At 41.8% G+C, this 26,503-nt stretch overlaps 1 protein-coding gene across 4 annotated transcripts in view; it reads left to right on the top strand.

Annotated features, from left to right (window-relative positions):
- Window positions 1-26,503, top strand: part of FCHSD2 (FCH and double SH3 domains 2) — a 375,255-nt gene that overhangs the window by 268,082 nt on the left and 80,670 nt on the right. For 2 of the 4 annotated variants that reach the window (XM_073612905.1, XM_073612908.1), the window contains 2 exons: window positions 21,893-22,015; window positions 26,307-26,336. In XM_073612905.1, the coding sequence (XP_073469006.1) occupies window positions 21,893-22,015; window positions 26,307-26,336 (153 nt within the window). The remainder of the gene's footprint in view (window positions 1-21,892; window positions 22,016-26,306; window positions 26,337-26,503) is intronic. The other 2 variants (XM_073612907.1, XM_073612906.1) reach the window with 1 other exon arrangement.

Raw genomic sequence — 26,503 nt, 5'->3', positions numbered from 1 at the left:
TTCCTATTACAAGAAATGTAAACATCACTTGTAATAGACAAAAAAGCATGACAGGACCTCTTAAATATGAGATCTGGGGTCAAAAAGACCTCAGATCTCATATTTACACCAAAATGCAATTTAAGAAAAAAATGTCATTTGAAAAAAAAAATGGCCCTTTAAGAGCTATGGGTGGAAGTGATGTTTTGATGTCACTTCCGCCCTGCAATTGTATGCAGACTGATGGGGGCCATCTTCCCCTCACTCCTCCCCATACCCAGGAAGGGACAAGCATCCAATCGCCTCCGCCGTCACCGACGGCTCCAGTAAGCGGCGGAGGGAACCGGAGCGCGGGGGGAGGGGGGCCCTTCTCCCGCCGCCGATAAAAGTGATCTCACAGCGAATCCGACGCAGAGACCACTATTATCAGAAACCGGACCGCCCGCCGAAGAAGAGGATACCGGGGTTATGGCAGCTAGCTGCTGCCATAACAAAGATATCCCTCTTCAAAGTTAGGGCGTAAATCGGCGTGCGGCGGTTCGGAAGTGGTTAAAGTGTTACTAAACCCACAACCGTAAAATCAGTCTGTATATGCAGTAAAGCATATAGATCGAAAACTCCTCCTACAAGCTTTAAGCAGAGACTGCTATACACAAGCTAGACACAAGACTGCTATATACTGCTGATGGGAAAAGCATCTCCATGTTCTGTGTACTGTGGGAGACCAGATATAGTGAATGCAGAGTCCTAATTTTACTAACACTTTAAGCCACAATAAGACTGCGGTACCTGCTTGCTGGCACTTGTAGTTCTTCAGCAGCTGCTAGGAAGTAGAAAGGTTATCCCAGGTCTTTAATTACACCTCCGTCTTGCAATTTTGAAACCTTTATTCTTTCACTAAGTACAGCTTGAAGTGCGTTTTTAAAGTTGAACTCTAGACCAATTAAAACAAAAAAAAAAAAGACACAAAATAATAATAATAAAGCTCTATATTCATTAATACATCACTAAATGGAGTTTTTAAATGTAAGTACCTGAATGTGACCTGGTACCAGCCTCATGCAGTTTGTACAGCAGAGTTGGAGTGTGAGAGGTAGGAGCAGCCATTGAGTTCTTGTGCTGCGACAAGAAGCATGCTGATAGGAGGGGAGAGCAGAATGACAGAGAGATTAGCTCATTAATGTGTCACTGTTTCGTCACATATGGCGACCCATCACATTTGGCTACCCGCTGGAGTGCGCAAGCGCGACGCCGCCATATGCGTTCAAACAGTTTTAGGACAAAAGAGCACACTAAAACCACCACGGAAATGACGTTCCGTCCCGTCGCCGCCATCTTGCTACACCCCGCACTTCTCCATAGTAAAGATGCACTGAGAAGGGGGAAAGTGGACATCTTCTTACACCCACTGGAGTCTTGCATTTTACACTTATTTTTAGCAGTAAAGTGAGTTTATCTAGAGAAATACAGGACTTACAATTCTGTCTGACTCGTTAGATGTTGAATTTTAAAAGCACCGTCAAGCCTGCTTATGTCACAGGTTTGCTAATCTGACAGAAGTTCTCTGCTTTCAAAGTTCAACATCTAACCAGTCAGACGTAGTTCTAAGTCCTGTATTTCACTATATAAACTCAGTTTACAGTTACAAATTAGTGTAAAATGCAAAACTCCAGTGGGTGTAACAAGATGTCCGCTTTCCCCTTCTCAGTATATCCTTACTATTGAGGAGTGCAGGATGTAGCAAGATGGCGGCGACGGAACGTCACTTCCGTTACACATTCTGACTGCTCGCCTAATCTGCCGAAGCAATTGTGTTGGAACGCATATGGCGGCATCGCGCATGCGCACTTCAGCAGGTAGCCAAATGTGATGGGTCGCCATATGTGACGAAACACCGCTTGCACTGTCCAATCACAGGCTGGGGCAAGTCCAAGATGACGTGGGGTCAGAGAAAGTGGGTTGACAGATGCTGGCCAACAGATGGGAGGTCATCTAGTGACAGAAAAAGCACTGCAGAGAAAATAGACGGCACAGTAGTGACTTAACGTTTAGTACTCCTGCCTTGCAGCACTGGGATCAACAGTTTGATTCCCGACCAGGACACAATCTGCATGGAGTTTGCATGTTCTCGCTGTGCATGTATGGGTTTCTTGAGTAGATTGCTGAACGAGCACTCATATGAAAATTCTCAGTATATTTGATGGCTTAACGAATGCCGTTGGAAAGCAGTTAAAAAAAATTTATTGGCTTTTAAAATTCGATTTTGGAATGAATGGAGTTTACCAAACAAAAACTACATACGCTGTCAGAAATTTGTTCATATTGAGAAAGTGTTTCCATCCCGCGACTTCAAATTTTCTCATCACTGCGGTCAAATTCTAATGTCAGTTTGACCCCAGTAATGTTTAGAAAATTGAACAAATCTTCAAACCAAACATTGCAAACAGAAGTCTACTTGTGTTTTGGCAGCCTAACCACTTCACCGCCGGTAGGTTTACCTCCCCTCTTCCTGACCAGGCCGTTTTTTTTGTTTGTTTTTTTTTTTTTTTTGCGATACTGCGCTGCGTTACTTTAACTGTCAATTGCGCAGTCGTGTGATGCTGCACCCAAATAAAATATGTGTCTTATCGCTTTCCACAAATAGAGCTTTCTTTTAGTGGTATTTGATCACCTGTGCGGTTTTTATTTTTTGCGCTATAAACAAAAAAAGACCGACAATTTTGAAAAAAAAAAAAACACTTATTTTTTACTTTCTGCTACAAAACATATCTAATAAAAATGTAAAAAAAAATAATTTCTTTATCAATTTAGGCCAATATATATTCTGCTACATATTTTTGGTAAAAAAAAATCCCAATAAGCGTATATTGATTGGTTTGTGTAAAACTTATAGCGTCTACAAATGATGGGATATTTTTATTTATTTATTACCAGTAATGGCGGCGATCAGCGACTTATAGCAGGACTGTGACATTGCGGCGGACAAATCGGACACCTAACTGACATTTTTGACACTTTTTTGGGGGGACCAGTGACTTTATTACAGTGATCAGTTCTAAAATGATGTCACTGTACTAATGACACTGGCAGGGAAGGGGTTAACATCAGGGGCGATCAAAGGGTTAAATGTTTTTCCTAACTAATGTTTCAGTGTAGTGGGGGAAGTGCATGCCGTGCCTTCAAGTTTTTCTTTCCAGGAACACAGGATCCATGCCTTCCTTACTAACAGAAGGACAATCTGCCTTGATTACATAGGCAGGCTGCCATTCTGTCAGTGTACCGAACGATCAGCGGGTGCCGGCGGACATTTATTTATTTTATTTCAAGTACTTATATAGACACTGGCACCCACTGCAGCAGGAGCGAGAGCCGCCTGCAGCGCGCACTCGCGCCCGATACCCGGAAGTGCAGGATCACGTATATGTGATCCTTTGCAGCCCTGTAGCAGTATATATGCTATGGGGCAGTCAGGAAGTGGTTAAAGTACAACTATGGGAAAAACATTTTATTTTTAATTTTGGATAGAGCAAGGGAAAGTTATAAACCCTGTCCATTTTTTTTTTTTTTTTTTCACCACCTGTGTCCGATTAGGGAGATTTTTCTTTACTTCCTTTCCCATAGCCAAACAGAAAGTGAGAGGAAATCTCTGTAAATGAAGGGAATTCCTTGGGGACCCCCAGCTCATCGGAACTAGTGCCCCCATTGGAAGATTTCTATTACTTTTCTGTGGACAACCGGGGGTATACCGGACAAATTCATTCTCCACTCTATCCAAAACCAAGAGATACGTTTTGCCTTTAGTTATACTTTAAGGATTGTTCCACTAAAAGTCTCCTCTAATCTCTGGTTCTGTCTTCACTTTGAAATCATAGATCATAGGCAAAGCATTTCTTGTTATATCAGCTCTTCTCATTTGATCCATTGGCCTATTATTTTGGCTCTTAGATATTGTTTGTCCTTTTGGTCTTTTGTAGTGTGCATTGTCCGTTTTCCTAACCTTCCCATGCAGCGATAGGCTGCAGAAAACAGCTGTTACTGGTCTCGATTGTTGCAGTGGAAGGGTGTTGGCGCTGTTTATACATTCGGTCTGATCCGACTTCCTCTGTGCTTTGTACTTGGAGGGTCGGAGACAGGTTAGGGGGTGATTGCAATGACCTAATTGGATTGTTTGCGTCTTAATAACTTCATTGTTTCAGTACGGGCAACTCATATCTGGGAGACATGGAATGTGTCTGAGATTAAAAGGGCAAGCAAAAAAAAAAGTAAAAGAGAAATTCGGTATTTAAAAAAATAAAAGCAAACATTTATACTCGCCTAGGTGGATGCATTCTTCCCCTGCCACCTCTACACTCTAAACTGAGCGAGCAATGAGAGCTGATCGCTCCATTCTCAGTTCTCCATTAGAAGAGAGCCAGTGACTGTCAGTCTCCGGCTCCCTGCTCTGCCCCTCCAGTGCTCACTGGAGCGCTGGGCTATGAAGGGGGCGGGAGCGGTTGGTTCAGTCTCCCAGTGGCTCGCTGAAAGCCTGAGCCAGCTGCCATTCAGGCATCTGGGTGTATCCTTTCAAAGCCTGAACCGGCTGAGTGACGTCAGCTGACAGCGGACTTTAGCCCGCTGCTGGCTGAATATGCGTCACAGGACTGCAGAATGAAGTACATTCCTGGTGATGTGCAGGAGAAGTAGGACCATAAGAGCTTTGGCCCTACTTCTCCTTTAAGGGGACCTTGTCAAAGTATGGGCACGCACCCTTCCATGTCAGGCCACAGTCATTGTTCACCAATGCCAGGAGCCTGGCGGACAAGATGGGTGAACTAGAGATACTGTTGTACGAGGAGGATTTTGATTTTGTGGGAATTTCAGAGACCTGATTCAACAGCTCTCATGATTGGCTGCCAAACATTCAAGGGTATACCCTATACCGCAGGGATAGAGAGGGTAAAAAAGGGGGGGGGGCATGCCTATATATAGAAAATAATGTACAAGTGAATGTGAGAGATGACATCACTAAGGGAGCTAGAGAGGAGGTGGAATCCTTATGAGTAGAGTTTCAAAGGGATGAGGCTAAGGGGAAAATAATACTGGGAGTATGCTATAGGACCCCTAACCTGAGGGAGGAGGGGAGACGGGTCTCCTATCACAAGTTGGATTAGCAGCAAGGATGGGAAGTGTTCTCATAATGGGGGATTTAAATTATCCAGACATAGACTGGGCGGAGGAAACCGCGCATTCAACTAAGGCTCGTCAGTTCCTAAATGTCTTACAGGACAATTTCATGGGTCAGATGGTAGACGCACCAACTAGAATTAAAACGTTACTGGATCTACTGATTACCAACAATACAGACCTGATCACGGATGTGGAAATACGGGGCAATTTAGGAAATGGCCATCACAGGTCAATATCAGTATAAATCACACAAATAGGAAACATGAAGGGAACACAAAGACACTGAATTTCAAAAGAGCCAACTTCCCTAAACTACAAACCTTGCTAAAAGGCATACATTGGGATAAAATATTAGGAACAAAGAATACGGAGGAGAGATGGGTTTGCTTTAAGAGCTTATTAAATAAGGGCATTAGCCAATGTATCCCATTGGGTAATAAATTTAAAAGGGCGAACAAAAATCCTGGATGGCTTAACTCCAGTGTAAAAATGCATATAAAAGCAAAGGAGAAGGCCTTCAAAAAATACAAGGTTGAGGGATCATCCTCAGCATTCAGACTTTATAAAGAATGCAATAAGAAATTTAAGGGTGCAATTAGGACGGCTAAGATAGAACATGAAAGACACATAGCGGAGGAGAGCAAAAAATCCCAAGAAATTCTTTAAGTATGTAAACAGTAAAAGAGGGAGGACAGAGCATATTGGCCCCATAAAGAATGAGAAAGAACATCAGGTTACAAAGGATGGGGAGATGGCAAAGGTATTGCATTTATTCTTCTCCTCAGTCTTCACGAGTGAATCGGGGGGCTTCAGTAACCAAAACTGCAGTGTTTATCCTCATGACACAACACAGGAAGCACCTCCATGGCTAAGAGAGGACAGAATTAGAAATAGACTTGGGAAACGTAACATTAATAAATCACCGGGACCAGATGGCTTGCACCCGAGGGTACTTGAGGAACTCAGTCAAGAATTTGCTAGATCAGTGTTCCTAATTTTTACAGACAGTCTACTGACTGGAATGGTACCAGCTGATTGGAGAAAAGCCAATGTAGCACCAATATTTAAAAATGGTCCAAAATACATCCCTGGGAATTACAGACCAGTTAGCCTAAATCAATAGTATGCAAGCTCTTGGAGGGGATGATAAGGGACTATATACAAGATTTTAGTAATCAGAACGGTATTATTAGCAGTAATCAGCATGAATTCATGAAGAATCGGTCTTGCCAAACCATTCTATTAACCTTCTATGAGGAGGTGAGTTGCCATCTAGATAAAGGAATGCCCATAGACGTGGTGTATCTAGATTTTGCAAAAGCATTTGACACAGTTCCCCCCCATAAATGCTTACTGTACCGTTGGCATGGACCATAGGGCGAGTACATTTAATTTATTCATAAACTACCTGGAGGATGGGATAAACAGTTCAATCTTTGTATTTGAGGACAATACTAAGCTAAGCAGGGCAATAACTTCTCCACAGGATGTGGAAACCTTGCAAAAAGATCTGAACAAATGAATGGGGTGGGCAACTACATGGCAAATGAGGTCTAATGTAGAAAAATGTAAAATAATGCATTTGGGTGGCAAAAATATGAATGCAAATTATACACTGGGGGGGGAACCTCTGGGGAAATCTAGGATGGAAAAGGACCTGGGGGTCCTAGTAGATGATAGGCTCAGCAATGGCATGCAATGCCAAGCTGCTGCTAACAAAGCAAACAGAATATTGGCATTAAAAAGGGGATCAACTCCAGAAATAAAACAATAATTCTCACACTCTACAAGACTCTGGTCCGGCCGCACCTGGAGTATGCTGTCCAGTTCTGGACACCAGTCCTCAGGAAGGATGTACTGGAAATGGAGCGAGTACAAAGAAGGGCAACAAAGCTAATAAAGGGTCTGGAGGATCTTAGTTATGAGGAAAGGTTGGGAGCACTGAACTTATTATTATCACACACACAGGTTGGACTTGATGGACTTGTGTCTTTTTTCAACCTCACCTACTATGTAACTAATTATTGCCACAAAATACAGAATGTCAGCTGGTGTCAGGGCAGCATGGAGAGATGTCACCCCCTCCATCATAGGAGGAGATCACATGCTCCCCAATAACCAAATGTACTAAGTATTCTGTGTCTGTGATGGGGAAGGAGTTGATGCAAGTATGTAGGAGTACGGGAGGGTTACAACGCCTGTCAATTTTTTTTTCCTGCCATCTGTCTCCCATTGCAGTGATTTCCCTTCACTTCCTGTCCCATGGCCAAACAGGAAGTGAGAGAGAATCCCTTGGGGGGCCCCAGATCACCAGAATTGGTGTCCCCATTGAAAGATTTCTCCTCTATATTTCTTTTCTGGAGACAACCCAAAATTTGGGATTTTCTTTTACTTTCAATGGTAAACAGGACAAATACTGTAGAGAGGGGGAATCTCCCTAATGGGGGCACAGACAGCAATACAAACTGACAGGTGTTCTAAGCCCTCTGCACCCTCTGCAAAACAAACAAAAAAGGTTTTCTACTTGCCGCCAAATCACAAACCTGGTACATCATTTGAGCCTTTTTTTTTTTTTTTTTTTTTGAGCTGATGGTTGGCTCTCTTGTTATAGCAATCGGAGTGGCTAATTGGCCACTCGGTTGCTATTACAAGCAGAAGGAGGGGACAACAACCCCCCCCACCCTGCCGCCTTCCACGACTCTTTCTGACTCCCCCCTCCCACCGGGAGACCTGAGCTGCTGGTTGGCCGGAGACCCATACAAAGCCAGGATCAACCCTTTGGGTTTCCACTATGGTAACCCGGAAGCGATGACATGACATCACTTCTGGTTTACATGGATGTCCTCGGCGGAAAATTTAAAGCATTCAAAAAAGCAGATTTTGGCATTTTGAAAGCTTTCAAGTGCAAAGGAGGGATTTGGGGTCTTATTAACACCAGATCCCTTCATAAAGAGTACCAGTCACATGCCTATCGCTGTCGCAAGGATATTTACATTCCTTGTGACAGCGATAAAAGTGATCCAAAAATACATTAAATTAAAAGCAAGAGTGTAAAAATCAAAAACATGAAATAAATGAAAAAAATTTTTAAGAATGTAAAGTTCCCTGTGCTGGCGTGCAAAGGCAAACGCATGCGTCAGTGCCGCACGCACGCAAACCGCGATCGTTCCACACGTGAGGTAATGCCGCAAACGTCAGATCATGGGCAGTAATTCTAGCACTAGACCTATTCTGTAGATATTAAGTAGTAACCTGTAAAGGCTTTGAAACGTCGCCCATTGATAGTAAAATTTACGGCATTCGTTGTCGCTGTGCGGGCATGCGCAATTTTAAAGCATGACATGTTTGGTGCCTGTTTTTTTGTTTTGTTTTTTTTTTTTTTTACAAAAAAAAAATGGGTTATGTAATGTTTTTTTTTGCATTAAAATTTTAAAGACTGTATTTTTCCTCCAAAATTTCTTTGTTCATATCATCACTTCTGTGCATGCACAGGAGTTTTGTCAGCTTCAGCATTGCCGATTTTGTGCATCGAGCGTATCTTAGTGTACATGGGGCGGACATGCAGGTAAACTTCAATGCAGAAGAGACAAAGCATGTCTCTTCTGCATTACAAATCCTGCCTGGTCCCCATTTTTTTTTTTTTTTTCTTTTAGTTAAAGGGGAGTTCTACTCCTTCCTCCGCCGCCGTCCAACTTTAGAAACAATTGGCGCTACGGGCTGTGAATCGCGCATGCGCAAGATCGAGAGGTGCATGCTGGTTACCCGGAATGCACCTCTCCAAAGCTATTCCAGGAAGCGATCTCGATTGGGCTTCACATGCCCACAATCATGATGGAAACGGCCACAAACGGAGGCATAAAATATAACAGTAAGAAATGTATATTTTTTGATAAATCGATTATGTTAATTGTATACTCGTTTTTGAATTCCATTAGTAATAATGCTAGGATAAAAAAAAAAAAAATTTTTTTTTTGCCGGAACTCCGCTTTAAGTAGCTTTTTCTCCTTCCAGGAGTTCTAGCATTTAGAGGAGCAAAGCAACTGCTTTACACTTTGCATACAGGCTTCAAAAAGTTGTTTTTCTGTTTTCCTTTCAAACGTTAGAAGTGAGGGGGTTTGATTCGAGATTTTTCCAGGTTTATAATGCTGAAACAGACGTTTTGTACATCGCCCTTCCTTCCCGGTGCCCCACCTGCTTCCTGTACTCGGCACAGCTGGTGAGGTAGATGGCTAAATATACATGTGTGTGTGTGTGTGTGCCGTGATCTGCTGACGGGACAGGCGCAGCGCTCGTCTCCAGTCTGGTGCAGGTGTGCAGCCACCGAATCTGTGTACAGGAAGTGTTCAGAGAAAATCTGACAGCTCTCTTATTTCCATTCTTCTAGGGAAGTTTTCTCTACTGGCCTGTTCAATAACAAGGCAGTGCTAGGAGCGTGATGATGTGTAATCCATAACCTTCCCCCCGATCTGACTCCATTAAAGTGAAATCTGATTGGTTGCTCTGAGCTACTGCAATTTGTAGATGACTTCTGTTTATTAAAATGGCCGTTACAGACAGAAACATGGGAGCTGCCATTGCTGTTATAAACTGTTTGCTAGGCAAAACCAGCCCTATTGGATAGCATTGTCCAGCACAGTCCCAGGGCCTGCTCATGCCAATCTGCTGCAGGCATCATTGCAGGCAGCATGTCTTGTTTAAAAGCCAAGTACAGTAAAACCTTGGTTTGAGAGCGTTTTGCAAGGGCAGCAAAATATTTTAATAAATTTTGACTTGATATACAAGTACCGTCATGTCACAACTGAGTATAAAAAAGAGAGGCGCCTCTAATTGTAGCAATATGGTTACATTTAATGAAGGTACAACATTTAGCAACTCACATGGTTGATAATTAAAAGAAGCACATCTAAGTATGCAGGCATCCGGGGTAAAGCTGTCCACATAGACCGTCCTCCTCACCGCCATCTTCATCATCCCTTCCACGCTGCGCTCCACGAGCTCTCCAAGCCTCGCCTTTAGATCACTCTACTGCGGGGTAGTCTTCCAGTCATGATTGAAGACTGACAGCGGTGAGAGCCGGCGGTGCGGACAATGGTCTGTGTGGACAGCTTTACGCCGGATAACCTGCATACTTACATGTGCCTGTTTTAATCATCAACCATGTGACTTGCTAAATATTGTACCTTCATTAAATGTAACCATATTACTACACTTAGAGGCGCCTCTCTGCTCTTTTATACTCTGGAGCTCCTGCTGGATTTTGCTTTTAATCCCCTTGTGGAGGCTTCCATTTGTGGATGGACATTTTATGTTAACACAACCCATCACATTGCTATAATCTTTTTATAAGGACTATAAACTGAAGGATCTATGAATAAATAAATGGTTGTGGAACGAATCATTTGAGATTCTATTATTTTTTATGGGGAAATTCGCTTTGATATAAGAGTGCTTTGGATTACAAGCTTGTTTCCAGAAGGAATTATGCTCGCAATCCAAGGTTTCACTGTAATAGTTACTCTATTAGTGCCGGTTCACACAGGGGCCTAGCCGCCTGACAAGTCGCCTCCCATTCTGTACAATGGAACTGTTCTAATAGGAGCGACGCAAGTCGCTCCGACTTATAAAAAGGTTCCTGTACTACTTTGGGGGCGACTTGAGGTGACTTGCATAGCCTTCTATACAGAAGTCGTTTTGCAAGTCGCCGTGGAAGTCGTGTGCAGGTCGCCTCGGTGAGGCGACCTGCAAGTCGTGCCGCCCCTGTGTGAACCGGGGCTTAAAGTGATTGTAAAGCCCAAAAGTTTTTTTTTCATCTTAACCACTTGCTGACCAGCCGCCGCAGTTTTACTGCGGCAGAATGGCACGGCTATCAAACTGAGCATGTGCATAGTGACTCCTAGGGCTCTGTAATATTAGGAGATGGATTGAGGACAGTAAAAGAAGAGGAGGATCAGAGAAGACAGGGTCAAACAGCCTTTTTAAACAATGCGCAGGGTTAACCCCTTAGGGTCCACAGTAAGTATAACAAGCATGCTTTACTATACTGCATATACAGACCAATTTTACTGTTGTGGGTTTAGTAACACTTTAACATGCAAGCTCACCATCCAGAGGATTTTTCAGAACTCCTCCTATGCAATTCTATGCCCAGTAAATAGTACATACCAGCGCTCCTCCTGTTGTAAATGGTGAAGAGCTTCCCATTACAGGCGTTGGAGGTCCTCTCCAGAAAGACTGCTCACTCTCCTTCCTCCCCCTTTGCAGGACAGGCTGAAAATCACAATAATGTGCCCCCTAGTGGCCGCTCCAGGTCATTCAAACTGCTCCACTAGAGCACGGAGCTCAGCTACAGGAGGAGACAATGCCCTGCACTTGCACACCGTTTGAATGGCCCACAGCAGCCACTAGGGGGCGCATTATTGTGATAATTAACCCATCCAGCAGGAGCAGCGTTTTTTTTTTTTTTCTGTAAGGACCCCCAGAAACTAAACTGCATCTATAATGGGGAGGGCCTTTACCACTTACAACAGTAGGAGCTATGGTATGTACTATTCACTGGATATAGAATTGCATAGAGGGGTTTCTGGAAAAATGTCTGAAATCTGGTGGCTGCATTAGAATACGAACGCAGCCACCACATCTAAGGACCAGTAAGCTGCAATATATTGCGTTTATGTTTTTACATTTAAATTTGCTTTATGGCATATCTGTCATTTTTGCTTATTCAGACCAAAGCGACAGGTTCTCTTGACAGGCCTTCCCATTGATACTTGGCTTTGCTGTGATCCCCAACCTCTTCAGAGCCCTTTTTCTTTCCTGGCCAGATTCCTTTACCCCTCATCAGCACCAGCGCTGGGACAAGGTCATCCAGTGCCCAGGGCAAAAGATGCCAAATTGCGCCCTCCCTCCACCGCTTACAATATGTAAGCTTAGGGGATCCTATGCCCAGCAACAGAAGGAAAGCGCTCCCCTTCCCTACAGTAAACCATTGCGCTCAGGGCAGCCGCCCCCTCCTGCCCACCCCTAGTCCCGGCCCTGATCAGCACACAGTCTGGATCTCTGAAAAGAAGTCATCTAGTTATGTTTCCTAGCAGTCTACAGCTTCACCCATCCATGCAAGAAAAGTCAGATTGGTTTTATGGAGCTCCCCCTGCTGGTAATTGTATATAATGCTGCTTAATGGCACTGCTGACTTCTAGTGGTTGTGATGCTTATAACACCTTGTATACTTATTTGTAAAACCCCATACGTTCAGATTATTTTCTGCTTGTTTTGTTTGTTTTTTTTTTTTTTTTTTATGTTTTTCTGATACTAACGTGTCCACCAATCGTAAACGGTGACTTCTTACTAATGTTTGTGTAGTAATCCGTGTACCAATGAATCCTTATTAATTCTTATTTTTATCTATGTGTCCCTTAAAATATACACACGCTATACAGTATATCCACTTGAATACCATGTCTTTTCTAACACTTTTTTTTGTTTACATGTAATAGCAGTATTTGTTGCTAGGAAATTACTTAGAACCCCCAAACATTATATATATTTTTTTTTTTAAAGCAGAGGCCCTAGAGAATAAAACGGTGAGTGTTGCAGTTTTTTTTATGTCTCACGGTATTTGCGCAGCAGTTTTACAAACGCATTTTATTTTTTCAAAATACACTTTTAGAATTTTAATGCACAAATACACAATACAATACCCAATTGTTTGGTAAAATTTAAAACATAATGTTACACCGAGTAAATAGATGCCAAACATGTCAGGCATTAAAATTGCGCATGCCCATGCCACGACAACAAACAACGTAAATTTTATTATCCATAGGGAAGACTTTAACCACTTCACGCCGGCAGGGCGTACATGGACATCCTCCAGTTTCAGTGGTTATACCAGGATGATGCCTACTGCACCTACAGGCATCAACCCGGTATTGATCTTTTCAGCCAGCGAATTCTGAAAAAGGCTAAAGTGTTCTGAGTGGCTAATTAACCACTCGATCACTTCTGCAGGTGGCAGAGGGGGGTCCCGTCCCCCTCCCGCCGCCGCTGGCTCTCCGGTCCCATTACGGAGGTTGGGAGCGATGCAGTCGGCGGCGATGGCCGCTTTGTACAGAGAGAGAGACGTTGTTTCCCTCTCTCTGTAACCCTGGAAGTGACGAGTAGTTCGCCACTTCCGGGTTCCACCTCCGGCCTCTTTGTTTACCTGGCCAGGTAAGCAGTCGACCTGACTGATCTGTGTCTGATCGGCTACATGGGAAGCCAGAGGAGATATTTGGGGTCTAATAGACCCCAAATCTCTCCATAAAGAGGACCTGTCTCACGGCCCATGCTATCACATGGGATGTTGTTCATCCCTTGTGATGGCAATTAAGTTAGTACAAAAAAAAAAAATATTTGTATAAAATAAATAATAAAAAAGAAAATTTAAAGCGGCCACGTCCCACCGTGCTTACACGTAAATGCAAATTGTAAAGCGCTACGTAAACTGTTGGCGCTTTATAAATACTGTATAATAATAATAAAATGCGAACGCATACGTTACTCCCGCACCCATATGTAAACGCTGATCGGAACCACACATGCGAAGTATTGTCGCGAACATCAGAGCTAGAGCATTAATTCTAGCACCAGACCTCCTGTGTAACTCTAAACTAGTAATGTTTTACAATTTTAAAGCGTGACATGTTAGGAATCTAGTTACTCGGCGTAACATCATCTTTCACATTATGCAAAAAAAATTGGGCTAACTTTAGTGTTTTTTTTGGGGTTTTTTTTTTGTAATTCATGAAAGTGTTTTTGAAAAACCGCTGCGCAAATACAGTGTGATATAAAACGTTGCAACATCCACCATTTTATTCTACAGAAGAGGGAAACAAGGAGGGTGGGACTTTATATGAAGCATTATAAAGTCCCACCCTCCTTGTTTCCCTCTTCTTGATATAATAGGGATAAAAATACATGACCCTACCGGGTCGTGATTTCATTTAAAGTCCCAAAGGAATGGAAATACGTGACCTTACCAGGTCTTGGCTTCCTAAAAGTCCCTAAATTACTCCTCCTTTTTATTTTATTCTACAGGGTAAAAAAAAATAAATATAATGTTTGGACGTTCTAAGTAATTTTCTAGCAAAAAAAAAAAAAGTAGATATTTACATGTAGGAGTGAAGTGTCAGAAATGGCCCGGATGAGAAGTGGTTAAAAGCGATTTACCGCTTTAGATTTACAGGAGGTCTGGTGCTAGATATATTGCCCATGATCTGACGTTCGCATGGTACCTCACATGTATGACGCGTTCGCTGTTTGCATGTGGGACCTACATGCCTTTGCGTGCGAGCATTGAAGGATGGGGTCACTTTAAAAATATATTTATTTATTTTACACTGTCGCTTTAACATAAATGTTTTGATCAATTTTGTTATCACAGGGAATTTAAATCCATGTGATAGCAATAGGAAGTGACAGGTACTCTTTATGGAGAGATCTGGGGTCTATTAGACTTCAGATGTCTACTCTGCCCTTAAAAGCATCTGATCACACCAAAATCGGTGTAATCAGATGCTTTTCCAATTTAAAGGGGAAGGTCACTCTCCCAATCAACATTATTTTTAATCCTCATGCTGTTAGCATTAGTAAATAGATAGAAATTTTTTTTTTTTACATTTCTTCATTTACTTCCTGGTTTCTTGCCTAGGTAAATGATGTCATACATCCCAGGAGTCTTCAGGAGTGGAAGGGAGGAGGAGAGGGGTTTTCTCGGCTAAGAACACTCTCCTGCATGCATGCTTGAGGTAAGGGCAGATGGATTCCAGGAAGTAAATGCTACATGAATCATTTGCCCTTGCTCAAGATGGCCATGGCCAGAAGTGCTAGGGGAATGTTTTTTCAAATTGATTTCTCAACATGAAAAATAATGGAGACATGGATGGATGGGGGGAGTTTGGTTTGATAAAAATGAATTAAACACTTCTGGACCGCCGAACGCCGATACACGTCCTATCTTTGTTGTGGTAGAAGCTAGCTGCCATAACCTTGGTATCCTCTTCTTCTGCGGGCGGTCCGGTTTCCGATAATAGTGGTCTCGGCGGCAGGAGAGGGGCCCCCCCCTCCTGCCACGCTCCGGTGCCCTCCACCGCTTACCGGATCCGTCAGGAGCGGCGGAGGCGAGTGCCCCCAATCGTTTCCATACCATTGCAAGGCGGAAGCAACGTCAAAACGTCTCTTCCGCCCATAGCTCTTAAAGAGCCTTTTTTTTTTTTTCTTTTTTTTTTTAATTGCATTTTAGTGTAAATATGAGGTCTTTTTGACCCCACATCTCATACATAGGAGGCCCTGTCATGCTTTTTTTCTATTACAAGGGATGTTTACATTCCTTGTAATAGGAATAAAAGTGACACAATTTTATTTTTTAAAAGAACAGTGTAAAAATAAAAGGTAAAATAAATAAGAAAAAAAAAATTTTAATCGCGCCCCATCCTATGAGTTTGCTTGCAGAAGCGAAAGCATACGTGAGTAGCGCCCACATATGAAAACGGTGTTTAAACCACACATGTGAGGTATCGCCGCCACCGGTACAGCTAGAGCAATAATTCTAGCCCTAGACCTCCTCTGTAACTCAACACATGCAACCTGTAGAAATTTTTTAAACGTTGCCTATGGAGATCTTTAAGGGTAAAAGGTTGTCGCCATCCAATGAGCGGGCGCAATTTTGAAGCATGACATGTTGGGTATCAATTTACTCGGCGTAACATTATCTTTCACAATATAAAACAAAATTGGGCCAACTTTACTGTTGTCTTATTTTTTTATTTAAAAAAGTGTATTTTTAAAAAAAAAAAAATGCGCTTGTACGACCGCTGTGCAAATACGGTGTGACACTCATTTTATTCTCTAGTGTGTTAGGGGAAAAAAAGTATAATGTTTGGGGGTTCTAAGTAATTTTCTAGCAAAAAAAAACTGTTTTTAACTTGTAAACAACAAATCTCAGAAAGAGGCCCGATCCTTAAATATTGTTTTTTGTTTGTGGCGCTCAGATTCAGTGAAGGTTCGCTTTAAAAATGACGCTGTTTACATCTAGCAAAACTGGAAGTGATGAACGCTCATCGCTTCTGGTTTCCTATACTATAGAGATGATCAGAGCCATTTTGGTCTTTAAAGCGGGGGTCCACCTATCTATCGTGTTTTTTTTTTTGAGTTCATTCACAAACTTTTCTTCTCAGCATTACATACTCACATATTGTGTGTAATATGTCCGCCTGTGTCAGATTTCGTCGGAAAGAATAACTTATATTATTCACTGCAGGCGGTTTCCATCTTCATTGTGGGCATTTGAAGCCCACAAGCATTTATTTCCTGGATGTGGTGAATGCTGTGCTCCCAGCATTCACCGCTCGTTCCCGCACATGCTCAGTGGCATCCTGGGAAGCCTGAGACTAGCTCCCAGGAGTCTGGGAGAGGCTAGAAACACGCCTACTCCCACGGGAGGAGAACCAGGAAGTGCAAAGAAGAATAGAAAAAAAAAAAGGTAATTACGGCGATTTAAATTTTTTTAAACGGCATGTCAGCATCTAGGCAAGGAAGAGAATACATACAGATATTGTTCAAAATTTGGGTGGAACCCCGCTTTAATTGCCTCTCTGGTCAGCCAGTGGAAGCGCCGTCTGGTCGCTCGGGTCTTCTGGTGGGCCCTGCTTGTTTTCTTTGGAAGAAACCTGTGAATACAAACTGGGGGGATGTGAAAAGGCCTTCTGAGCCTGGCTTGCATTGGGCTGTGCAGTGCGAAGGATCTATGTAACATACAGTGCTTTAAAAAAAGTATTCATACCCCTTGAAATTTTCCACATTTTTTTTTTCATGTTACAACCAAAAACGTAAATGTATTTTATTGGGATTTTATGTGATGGACCAACACAAATTGGCACATAATTGTGAAGTGGAAGGAAAATGATAAATGGTTTTCAAAATGTTTTACAAACACCTGAAAAGTGTGGCATGTATTTGTATTCAGCCCCCTTTACTCTGATACCCCTAACTAAAATCTAATGGAACTGATTGCCTTCAGAAGTCACCTAATTAGTAAACAGAGTCCACCTGTGTGTAATATAATCTCAGTATAAATACAGCTGTTCTGTGAAGCCCTCGGAAGTTTGTTAGAGAACTTTAGTGAACAAACAGCATTATGAAGGCCAAGGAACACACCAGACAGGTCAGGGATAAAGTTGTGGAGAAGTGTAAAGCAGGGTTAGGTTATAAAAAAATATCCCAAGCTTTGAACATCTCACAGAGCACTGTTCAATCCATCATCCGAAAATGGAAAGTGTATGGCACAACTGCAAACCTACCAAGACATGGCCGTCCACCTAAACTGACCGGCCGGGCAAGGAGAGCATTAATCAGAGAAGCAGCCAAGAGGCTCATGGTAACTCTGGAGGAGCTGCAGAGATCCACAGCTCAGGTGAGAGAATCTGTCCACAGGACAAGTATTATTTGTGCTCTCCACAAATCTGACCTTTATGGAAGAGTAGCAAGAAGAAAGCCATTGTTGAAAGAAAGCCATAGGAATTCCCGTTTGCAGTTTGTGAGAAGCCATGTGAGGGACACAGCAAACATGTGGAAGAAGGTGCTCTGGTCAGATGAGACCAAAATTTAAATTTTTGGCCTAAAAGCAAAACGCTATGTGTGGCAGAAAACTAACACTGTACATCACCCTGAACACACCATCCCCACCGTGAAACATGATGGTGGCAGCTTCATGTTGTGGGGATGCTTTTCTTCAGCAGGGACAGGGAAGCTGGTCAGAGATGATAGGAAGATGGATGGAGCCAAATACAGGACAATCTTAGAGGAAAATATGTTAGTCTGCAAAAGACTTGAGACTGGGGTGGAGGTTCACCTTCCAGCAGGACAACGATCCTAAACATACAGCCAGAGCTACAATGAAACGGTTTGGATCAAATCATATTCATGTGTTAGAATGGCCCAGTCAAAGTGCAGACCTAAATCCAATTGGGAATCTGTGGCAAGACTTGAAAATTGCTGTTCACAGACGTTCTGATTCCAATCTGACAGAGCTTGAGCTATTTTGCAAAGAAGAATGAGTAAAAATGTCACTCTCTAGATGTGCAAAGCTGGTAAAGACATCCCCAAAAAGACTTGCAGCTGTAATTGCAGTGAAAGGAGGTTCTACAAAGTATTGACTCGGGGGGGGGGGGGCTGAATACAACTGCACACTACACTTTTCACATCTTTATTTGTAAAAAAAAAAAAAAATGTTGAAAACCATTATCATTTTCCTTCCACTTCGCAATTATGTGCCACTTTGTGTTGGTCAATCACATAAAATCCCAATAAAATACATTTACGTTTTTGGTTGTAACATGAAAAAAATGTGGAAAGTTTCAAGGGGTATGAATACTTTTTCAAGGCACTGTACACACAGTGGAATATGGCATTTACTAAAACCAATAATCTCTTTATTTTGCTGTCTGACCTAATGCAGGCAGTCCCATCTCAGCTAAGAGGTGTGACCTTTTTTTTTTTTTTTTTTTTCCACTTAGCAGTCTGCGTAATCTGATCTCCATGATTTTAAGACCTATTTCATAGAACAGTTGTATACCTGCTTACGTGGAGCTCCCTGTTTACAAATTGTAAATATTTTTTTATATATGAATACATATGCAAGCATTTTGTGAATCCACCCCCTATAATAGATTCCTAAGAACATTTTTGAGGTCAATGTGCAATAAAATTTGATATAAAAAAAAAAAAAAAAAAACTGTACTTCATAAAAGTAAACAGAGAAAACCCATAAATATAATGATTCTAGTGTCCCTTTGGCTGATGCCTTGTGTCTATGTGCTGGTTGCTGGTGAATGCGGTTTATTTATGCTCGCCGTTTATCTTGGCTGCGGTGACCTGTCAGGATTCCGTCCAGTTCCAGGCTGAATGAGGCCGCTGTGTGCGCTCAGCGTGGACGATATTTCTAGGCAGGGTACACACATTAGCTTCATGTGCAGTGAGCATGCCTATAGAGCTTTGCTGTAGTCCCCCCCCCCCCCCTATTCCCCACACAAGGGTCAGGGGGTGGCTATTTAAAGAGCACCTGCTGTCTTTAGAAATTCCCAGCCAGTCAGCATTATTCTAGTGTCTGAATATCATTGCTGACCTACTATACAGAGAGATAGGAGAGCTGCATGTGTACAGACATAGGAGTTTACAGGATAACGATAGATTGTTTTATCTCATATGGAATGTTTGATACTTCCCGACAAGCCATTAAAACCTTATTTCTTATGTATATTTTATTCTAATCTACATTGAGCAGACATATTCGCACATTACATTTACAAAGCCTTGCTTCTTGCTTAGTAGTCCTATATAGTGTTTGTGCTTTGCTGATCATATTTCATAGGTAGGCAGACATCATAGGTGTGCACCCCAAAACTCAAACACACGTTTGTGGGTATGTGTGTGTGTATATGTATATGTGTAGTGTGTATGTATGTATGTGTGTGTGTGTGTGTGTGTATATATATATATATATTATATATATTATATAAATAAGGGCTGGGGAAAAAATCGATTGAAATCTTGAATCGAGTTGAGAGGTCAAATCGATTCAAAATTTAAGCAAATCGATTTTTTTTTTTTTTTTTTTTCACCGCGCCGGTCCTGAGGAGCTGCAGGCAGGAGTTTTTAGGCGAAGCCGCAGCTTCGGCCTAGTTTGCGAGGCCGGACGCCGCAGACTAGGCCAAAGCCGCGGCCCCGCCTAAAAACTCCTGCCCGCAGCTCCTTAGAACAGGCGCGGTAGCCAAAAAAAAAAAAAAGGTCCTCGATTCGAATTGAGTTTTTTTTTTTTTTTTTTTTAAATCGCAGATTTTTTTTTTTTTTTGAGAAAATCGCCCAGCCCTAATATTAATATATATATATATATATATATATATATATATATATATATATATATATATGTGTGTGTGTGTGTGTGTGTGTGTGTGTGTGTGTGTGTATATATATATATATATATATATATATATATATATATATATACACACACACACTCTTAAATGTAAAGAAAAATTTTGAAATGTTTAAAAAAATTTTTAATGTTTTAATATATTTTACATCTTATGGCAGAGAGGGGAGTGAGATAGGGAGAGAGTGGGTTAGAGAAAGAGAGGGAGGTGAGAGAGAGAGAGAGGGGTTGAGGGGATGAGAGAAAGATGGGGTGAGAGTGGTGCTGAGGGGGGGTGAGTGAGAGAGAGGGGGTGAGGAGGGAGGTGAGAGAAAGAGACAAGGGTGAGAGTGGGAGGGTGAGGGGGGTGAAAGGGAGGGGATGAGAGGGAGGACACTGGATCACACACTGATTAGGGGCACCCCCACCCCCCCCCACCCCCCCTCCCCCACGCCCACCTATACCAGACAGGATGTGTCTGATTGAAAACTGTGAAGCCTCTCATTTATTACAAGTACAAATTTGCACAGCGCTTTACGTCTTTGCATTTACCGCAGTCCCTGCCCTCAAGGAACTTACAATCTCCCATACATTCATATCCTAGGGCAGTTTAGATAGGAGACAATTGACCCACCAGAAGTGATGTCATGACAATGTCAATGATAATGCATCTTGCCATAGGACAAAAGCAGTGAAATCTTTCCTTCAAGAAAGACATATATAATGTCAATGGCATGGCCTGCAAATAGTCCGGTCCTCAATCCAATTGAAAATTTATGTTGGAAATAAAAGTAAATGGTCCATGACAAGGCTCCAACCTGTAAAGCTGATCTGGCATCTGCAATAAGAGAAAGTTAAAGCCGGATTGATGAAGAATACGATTTGTCGATAGTGTTACTAAACCCACAACAGTAAAATCAGTCTGTGTATGCAGCATAGCATGCTTGGTATACTCACTGTGGAACTTAAGGGGTTAATCCCTCGGATTGTGTAAAAAGGCTGTTTGATCCTGTATGCACAGATCCTCCCCCTCCTGCACTGTATATCTGGGAAAAGCCAGATAACACAGGCAGGGTAGCCGACCTGCACATGCTCAGTTGTGTCTTTTATGCTGGAGAGAACATTTACTTGTTCTCAGAGATAGCCAGGTCACATGATATTGACATCACACATGTGGGCGTGTATACAGGCTGTAGTGGAAATCTCCTCCTTTCTGAACTCTTAGCACTGGAGAAACTCTGCAGTTTATCATGTAATCGTGGTATACAGATGAGCCAAAAAGGTATAATAGTGGCAGTATTTTAATGTAAAAAGATGATTTATAAGCTGTGGGCACTGGGGGGGGGGGGGTGAGGTGAACTATATTCATATTACTGGGTTTAGTAATACTTTAAATCCATGCCTCAGAGAATTCAAACTGTTATACAAGCCAGAGCTGGTGCAACAAAGTACTAGTGGTGTACTGTAGTGTTTTTTTGTTTTTTTTTACGATTCCATAATATTTTTCTCAAAATTGAATGATTCCATATTTTCTTCCTCTGCTTGATCTGCAAAAACAGTTGCAATTAACTACAGTTTTCTTTCTTTCTTTATTTTTTAAGTGTTTCTTAAAGCCAGAAGGTTAGAATGTTAAATGAAAATAGTTTTGAGGCATGTCTGTGATTAGGTTTTTGTTTTTTTCTACACAATTAAACAATTGATTGAACATTTTCCAAGGGTGGTGATTCCATACTTTTTGTACATCTGGAGATTGTGGACAGCCAGAAATTACTTCTTCATCGTTGTCTTGTGTTCCCTTGCAGACACTTGATGGTAACGTATATGACCACCTAAAGGATTACCTCATGGCGTTCAACCGGACGGAGCTGGAGACGTGTCAAGCTGTCCAGAACACATTCCAGTATTTGTTAGAGACGTCTAGTCGGGTAAGTGTTCATTGTGGCATTTGTTCTCTTTTGTGTTGGCTAGGGAATCCGACAATGGGAGGGGGGGCTTCAGGACTCTAACATGAACACATCAGGCAGATATTGTACTGAAAAGTGGATGGGATGTGGGCTTTTCACCCCCACCTAGGTGAGTTGTACCGGGTCACCTCTGCCTCATTGATGTTTAGCTCTGGGAACACTAATATCTGAGCCACATGAATGTTGTGAGCCCTGCTGTTTGTAGGGCCCCTCTGAGCTACATGTAACAAGAAGCTGCAGGCTCCCCCCAAAACACTTGAGAGCATGAAGAACCAAATTTACAATAGAGGACATGAAACTTAAAGGATAACTCCACTTTCATGGGGGAAAGGAATAGCAACTAAAGAAAGAAATAATATAGCGTATACAATTGCGACACTAATCATATTGTAATTGAATGTTAATAAAAATTCCCTTTCCTTTTCAATCTGCAGCCTCTGCAATTTTCTGAAAATACAATGCAATATGGCTACCTGGAGATGTTCTGTACACAGAATGTATACAGAACGCCCCCCCAGAAATGTAATTTCCTGCTTGTGTGATTGGCTCACTGATTTTCCCAGAAGTCTGCACTAAGATGCAAGTCAGATTTCAGGCATCCCCTGCAACAAAAATGTCATTTTTTTGGTGAGATACTTCCAATAGGAAATCGCAGCTAAAGGGATGCAGAGCCTGCTGCTTTCCTCATTAGAGCCCTGCAGGGGCACAGCTGATTGATAATTATAAAACCACTCCCAGAGTCACTTACCTACATGGATAGAGACAAACACACTGGGATTTTTTTCAGAATAACAAAAGATAGGAATCTGCAACAAAGTTTGTTAAAATCCTTGTAAAGTACATAGATCACCCAGAGGGGAACGTTTTATTTTTTTCTCAACAAAAGCGAAGTTACGCTTTAAAGAAACATAATCAGAAAATACCAAGAAACAAGATTGGGAGTTTTGTGGTACCAAAAAAATCAAATCAAATTGATAATACAAATTTCATAAATTTTATTTAAACATACATGATTAAAAAAAATCAATATTTTTTTTTAAAACCAAAGCATAAATGATCATGCGGTCACAGTACAATTGGTTGTCTCTACATGTTTCGCCATAATCATGGCTTCTTCTGGAGCTTTTGTAGGACCTTTATACAATGTCACTAAAAAATAATAAATCATTTTAATAAAAAGAAAAAAAAATAAGAAAGAAGAAGAAAACAATAGTACAAAGACCCCAAAGGGTCTATTAAATTTACAATTCATATATTTATCCTCCTGACTCTATTCGGTGTTGTGTCCAACCACCAATTTGTCAAAATATCCAATTACTAAGGTTTTAAAGAAACCAGAAGTTAAGTGGTTGGAGTTTCTGATGGGTTGGAGAAATTGACAGAACATGCGTTCACACCCTGCTAATCCACTGCGAGTTCCCGCCTCGTACCCCGACTCGCACAGCAGTTCACACTGCCATATGCGAACTGCTGGAAGTGTCAAATACATTGTTATTGACGCCCCCATTTCAGCTCACATATCGCACTGAGAACTGACAGTTGGGACGTGAATAGGATTGCATGGGTGTTTACACCCATGCAATTTGATTCTGGTGCAGACCAAAAAAAGGGGTCCTGTGCGAGTTTGGTCTGAATGAGATGCAATATCAGCCATACTCTCTGTATGGCTGAAATCGCATTGCACAGACATCGCATGTCATTTGCACTGCAGTGCGGTGCAAATCTCATGTGATATCGCAGAGCGCACAAGTGTGAACCGACACTCATTGTGTGCCTCCTAGGTGTGAATTTTCATTGTTTATTGAGTCACCTCCAGAGAAGAGTAACTAAGCTAATAAAGGGTCTGGAGGATATTAGTTATGGGAAAAGGTTGCGAGCACTGAACTTATTCTCTCTGGAGAAGAGACACTTGAGAGGGGATATGATTTCAATATACAAATACCGTACTGGTGACCCCACAATAGGGATAAAACTTTTCAGCGAAAGGGACTTTAATAAGACATGCCATTCACTAAAATTAGAAGAGAAGCGGTTTAACCTTAAACTACGTAGAGGGTTCTTTACTGTAAGAGCGGAAAGGATGTGGAATTCCCTTCCACAGGCGGTGGTCTCAGGGGGGAGCATCGATGGTTTCAAGAAACTATTAGATAATCACCTGAATGACCGCAACATACAGGGATATATAATGTAATACTGACATATAATCACACACATAGGTTGGACTTGATGGACTTCTTTTTTTTTTTTGCTTGTGCTGGATACCTGTATTAAATATTTCCAAGGGCCTGATTAAAACTTCAGTCTTTCCTTATTCAAGGCTTAACAATAAAGTAAATAAAATCAATCAATAAAATCAGAGTCATAATTTTCTATATGAATTAGGCGAAGTGGTAAAATTCTAGGTGCCTAAAAAGTTTTACATGTTTCTATTTGCATGTACACTGGGTTATTAACACAATTGTATCCCTGATTGGAAATGTTGTAACATATATTGTGTTCATATTTGTAACGATTTTACTGCATTTTTTTGTATTGAAAATATAGTTCTATTTATTAGTATTATTAATCTGTTAAAATAGTAACAGTGATGACCATTCAAAGATACTACCTTTTAGAGTGAAACTAAACCCAAGATCAAAAATATAGCGCATCACAACATAACACTCAGGTGTGTTGGCATTTAGTCTTTTTTTCTTTTTCTTTTCTCTTTGTTTTTACCTGTACTGAGAAATACAAAGGCTGTCATTGCTGCCCTCTTGAAAATACTCACTTCCTGGCTACCATTGGCATCATACTGAGTCTCTGAACAAGCCTGGTTCCTGAAGTACTGGAGATTTAAGATCAGCATTTCAGCCAGGAAACTGGTATTTTCTAAAGGAGAGTTCATCAGTGGTAATACTGGTCTCCTTTAATACTTTTTATGGTATCTGAGACCCCATTCACACTACTGTAGCGAAAGGCCAGGCTTTGTGCATTGCCACACATAGGGCAGTCAGTTATTAAAATGAGCCACCCTTCATGCAGTAAAGAAGCTTAAGGCCCTTTTCACACTGGGGCGGTGGGTGCTATTTGGCCACTAGCGGGGCACTTTTACCCCCGCTAGCGGCCGAGAAAGGGTTAAACCCACCCAGCGGTATAGCTACTCTGCCCATTCATTTCAATGGGCAGGAGCGGTGGAGGAGCGGTATACACATCGCTCCTTCACCGCTCCGAAGATGCTGCTAGCAGGACTTTTTTTAGCGTCCTCCCAGCGCACCGCTCCAGTGTGAAAGCCCTCGGGGCTTTCACATTGGAGAGACAGGAGCGGCTCTTTCAGGGTGCTTTGCAGGCGCTATTTTTAGCGCTGTAACGCCTGCAAAGCGCCCCAGTGTGAAAGGAGTCTAAGCATTGTCTTGGAACTCCTATCCCAATATTGATTAGTAGTTCCAAATTAATATTAGCTACTGCAGTCGGGAACAGACACAAAAAGATACACCCAGCATCTTTCCAAATAACTGTTCTGTTTATTCGGCACATTTGAGATTTTTTTTTTTTTATAACTATGCTTATGTAGATATCCTATTAATATTGCAATTGTAAGCAGTACATAGGCAGGATAGATTTTTATCAAGGTCTAAGGAATGTGAGTATGTGGCAGTGCACAAAGCAAGGTCCATAAAGACATGGATGAGCGAGTTTGGGGTGGAGGAACTTGACTGGCCTGCACAGAGTCCTGACCTCAACCCGATAGAATATCTTTGAGATGAATTAGAGAGGAGACTGCAAGCCAGGCCTTCTCGTCCAACATCAGTGCCTGACCTCACAAATGTACTTCTGGAAGAATGGTCAAACATTCCCATAGACACACAAGAGTTGAAGCTGTTATAGCTGCAAAGGATGGGCCAACTCAATATTGAACCCTACGGGCTAAGGCTGGGATGTCATGTGCAGGCGTCCCAATACTTTTGGTAATATAGTGTGTATGTGCACACTATGAACATGCTCAAAATCATGTGATTTTATGCACATTGATGCAACAGACATTTGTGAATGCAACTTTAAAGCCCGCTCAGAGCAGAAGAAAAAAAATACCTTTGTAGTGGGTGTCTCTGAATCACGTAGTATATAATAAAAACAAAAACACTGGTATATGTATTCATTTCTGCATATTCTTATATATGTTATACAATATTCCATCATTCATTTTCTGGAAAATGTAAAATACTTTGACAAAAGGAAAAAAAAATACCCAATCATATCTTTGATATTCCAGGCTTTCATGCAGCTGAAGTTTCCGTCGGCGGTAAGAATCTCAGGATCAGCCCCAATCCCATCCTGTGATATGTTATTTTTATGTGAAAGGACTTTGCCTGAAGCTGAAAACGAATACAATAATCATCATCATTGTGCAAACAGAAACCATGTGCAGTAATCAATCAGAATCCAGCGATTGGCTTCTAATGAACGATT

This window comes from Aquarana catesbeiana, linkage group LG02 (assembly GCF_042186555.1).
Source record: "Aquarana catesbeiana isolate 2022-GZ linkage group LG02, ASM4218655v1, whole genome shotgun sequence".
Taxonomy (NCBI): Eukaryota; Metazoa; Chordata; class Amphibia; order Anura; family Ranidae; genus Aquarana; species Aquarana catesbeiana.
Note: the sequence above shows the minus strand (reverse complement) of the source record. Positions and strands in the feature narration are given on the sequence as shown.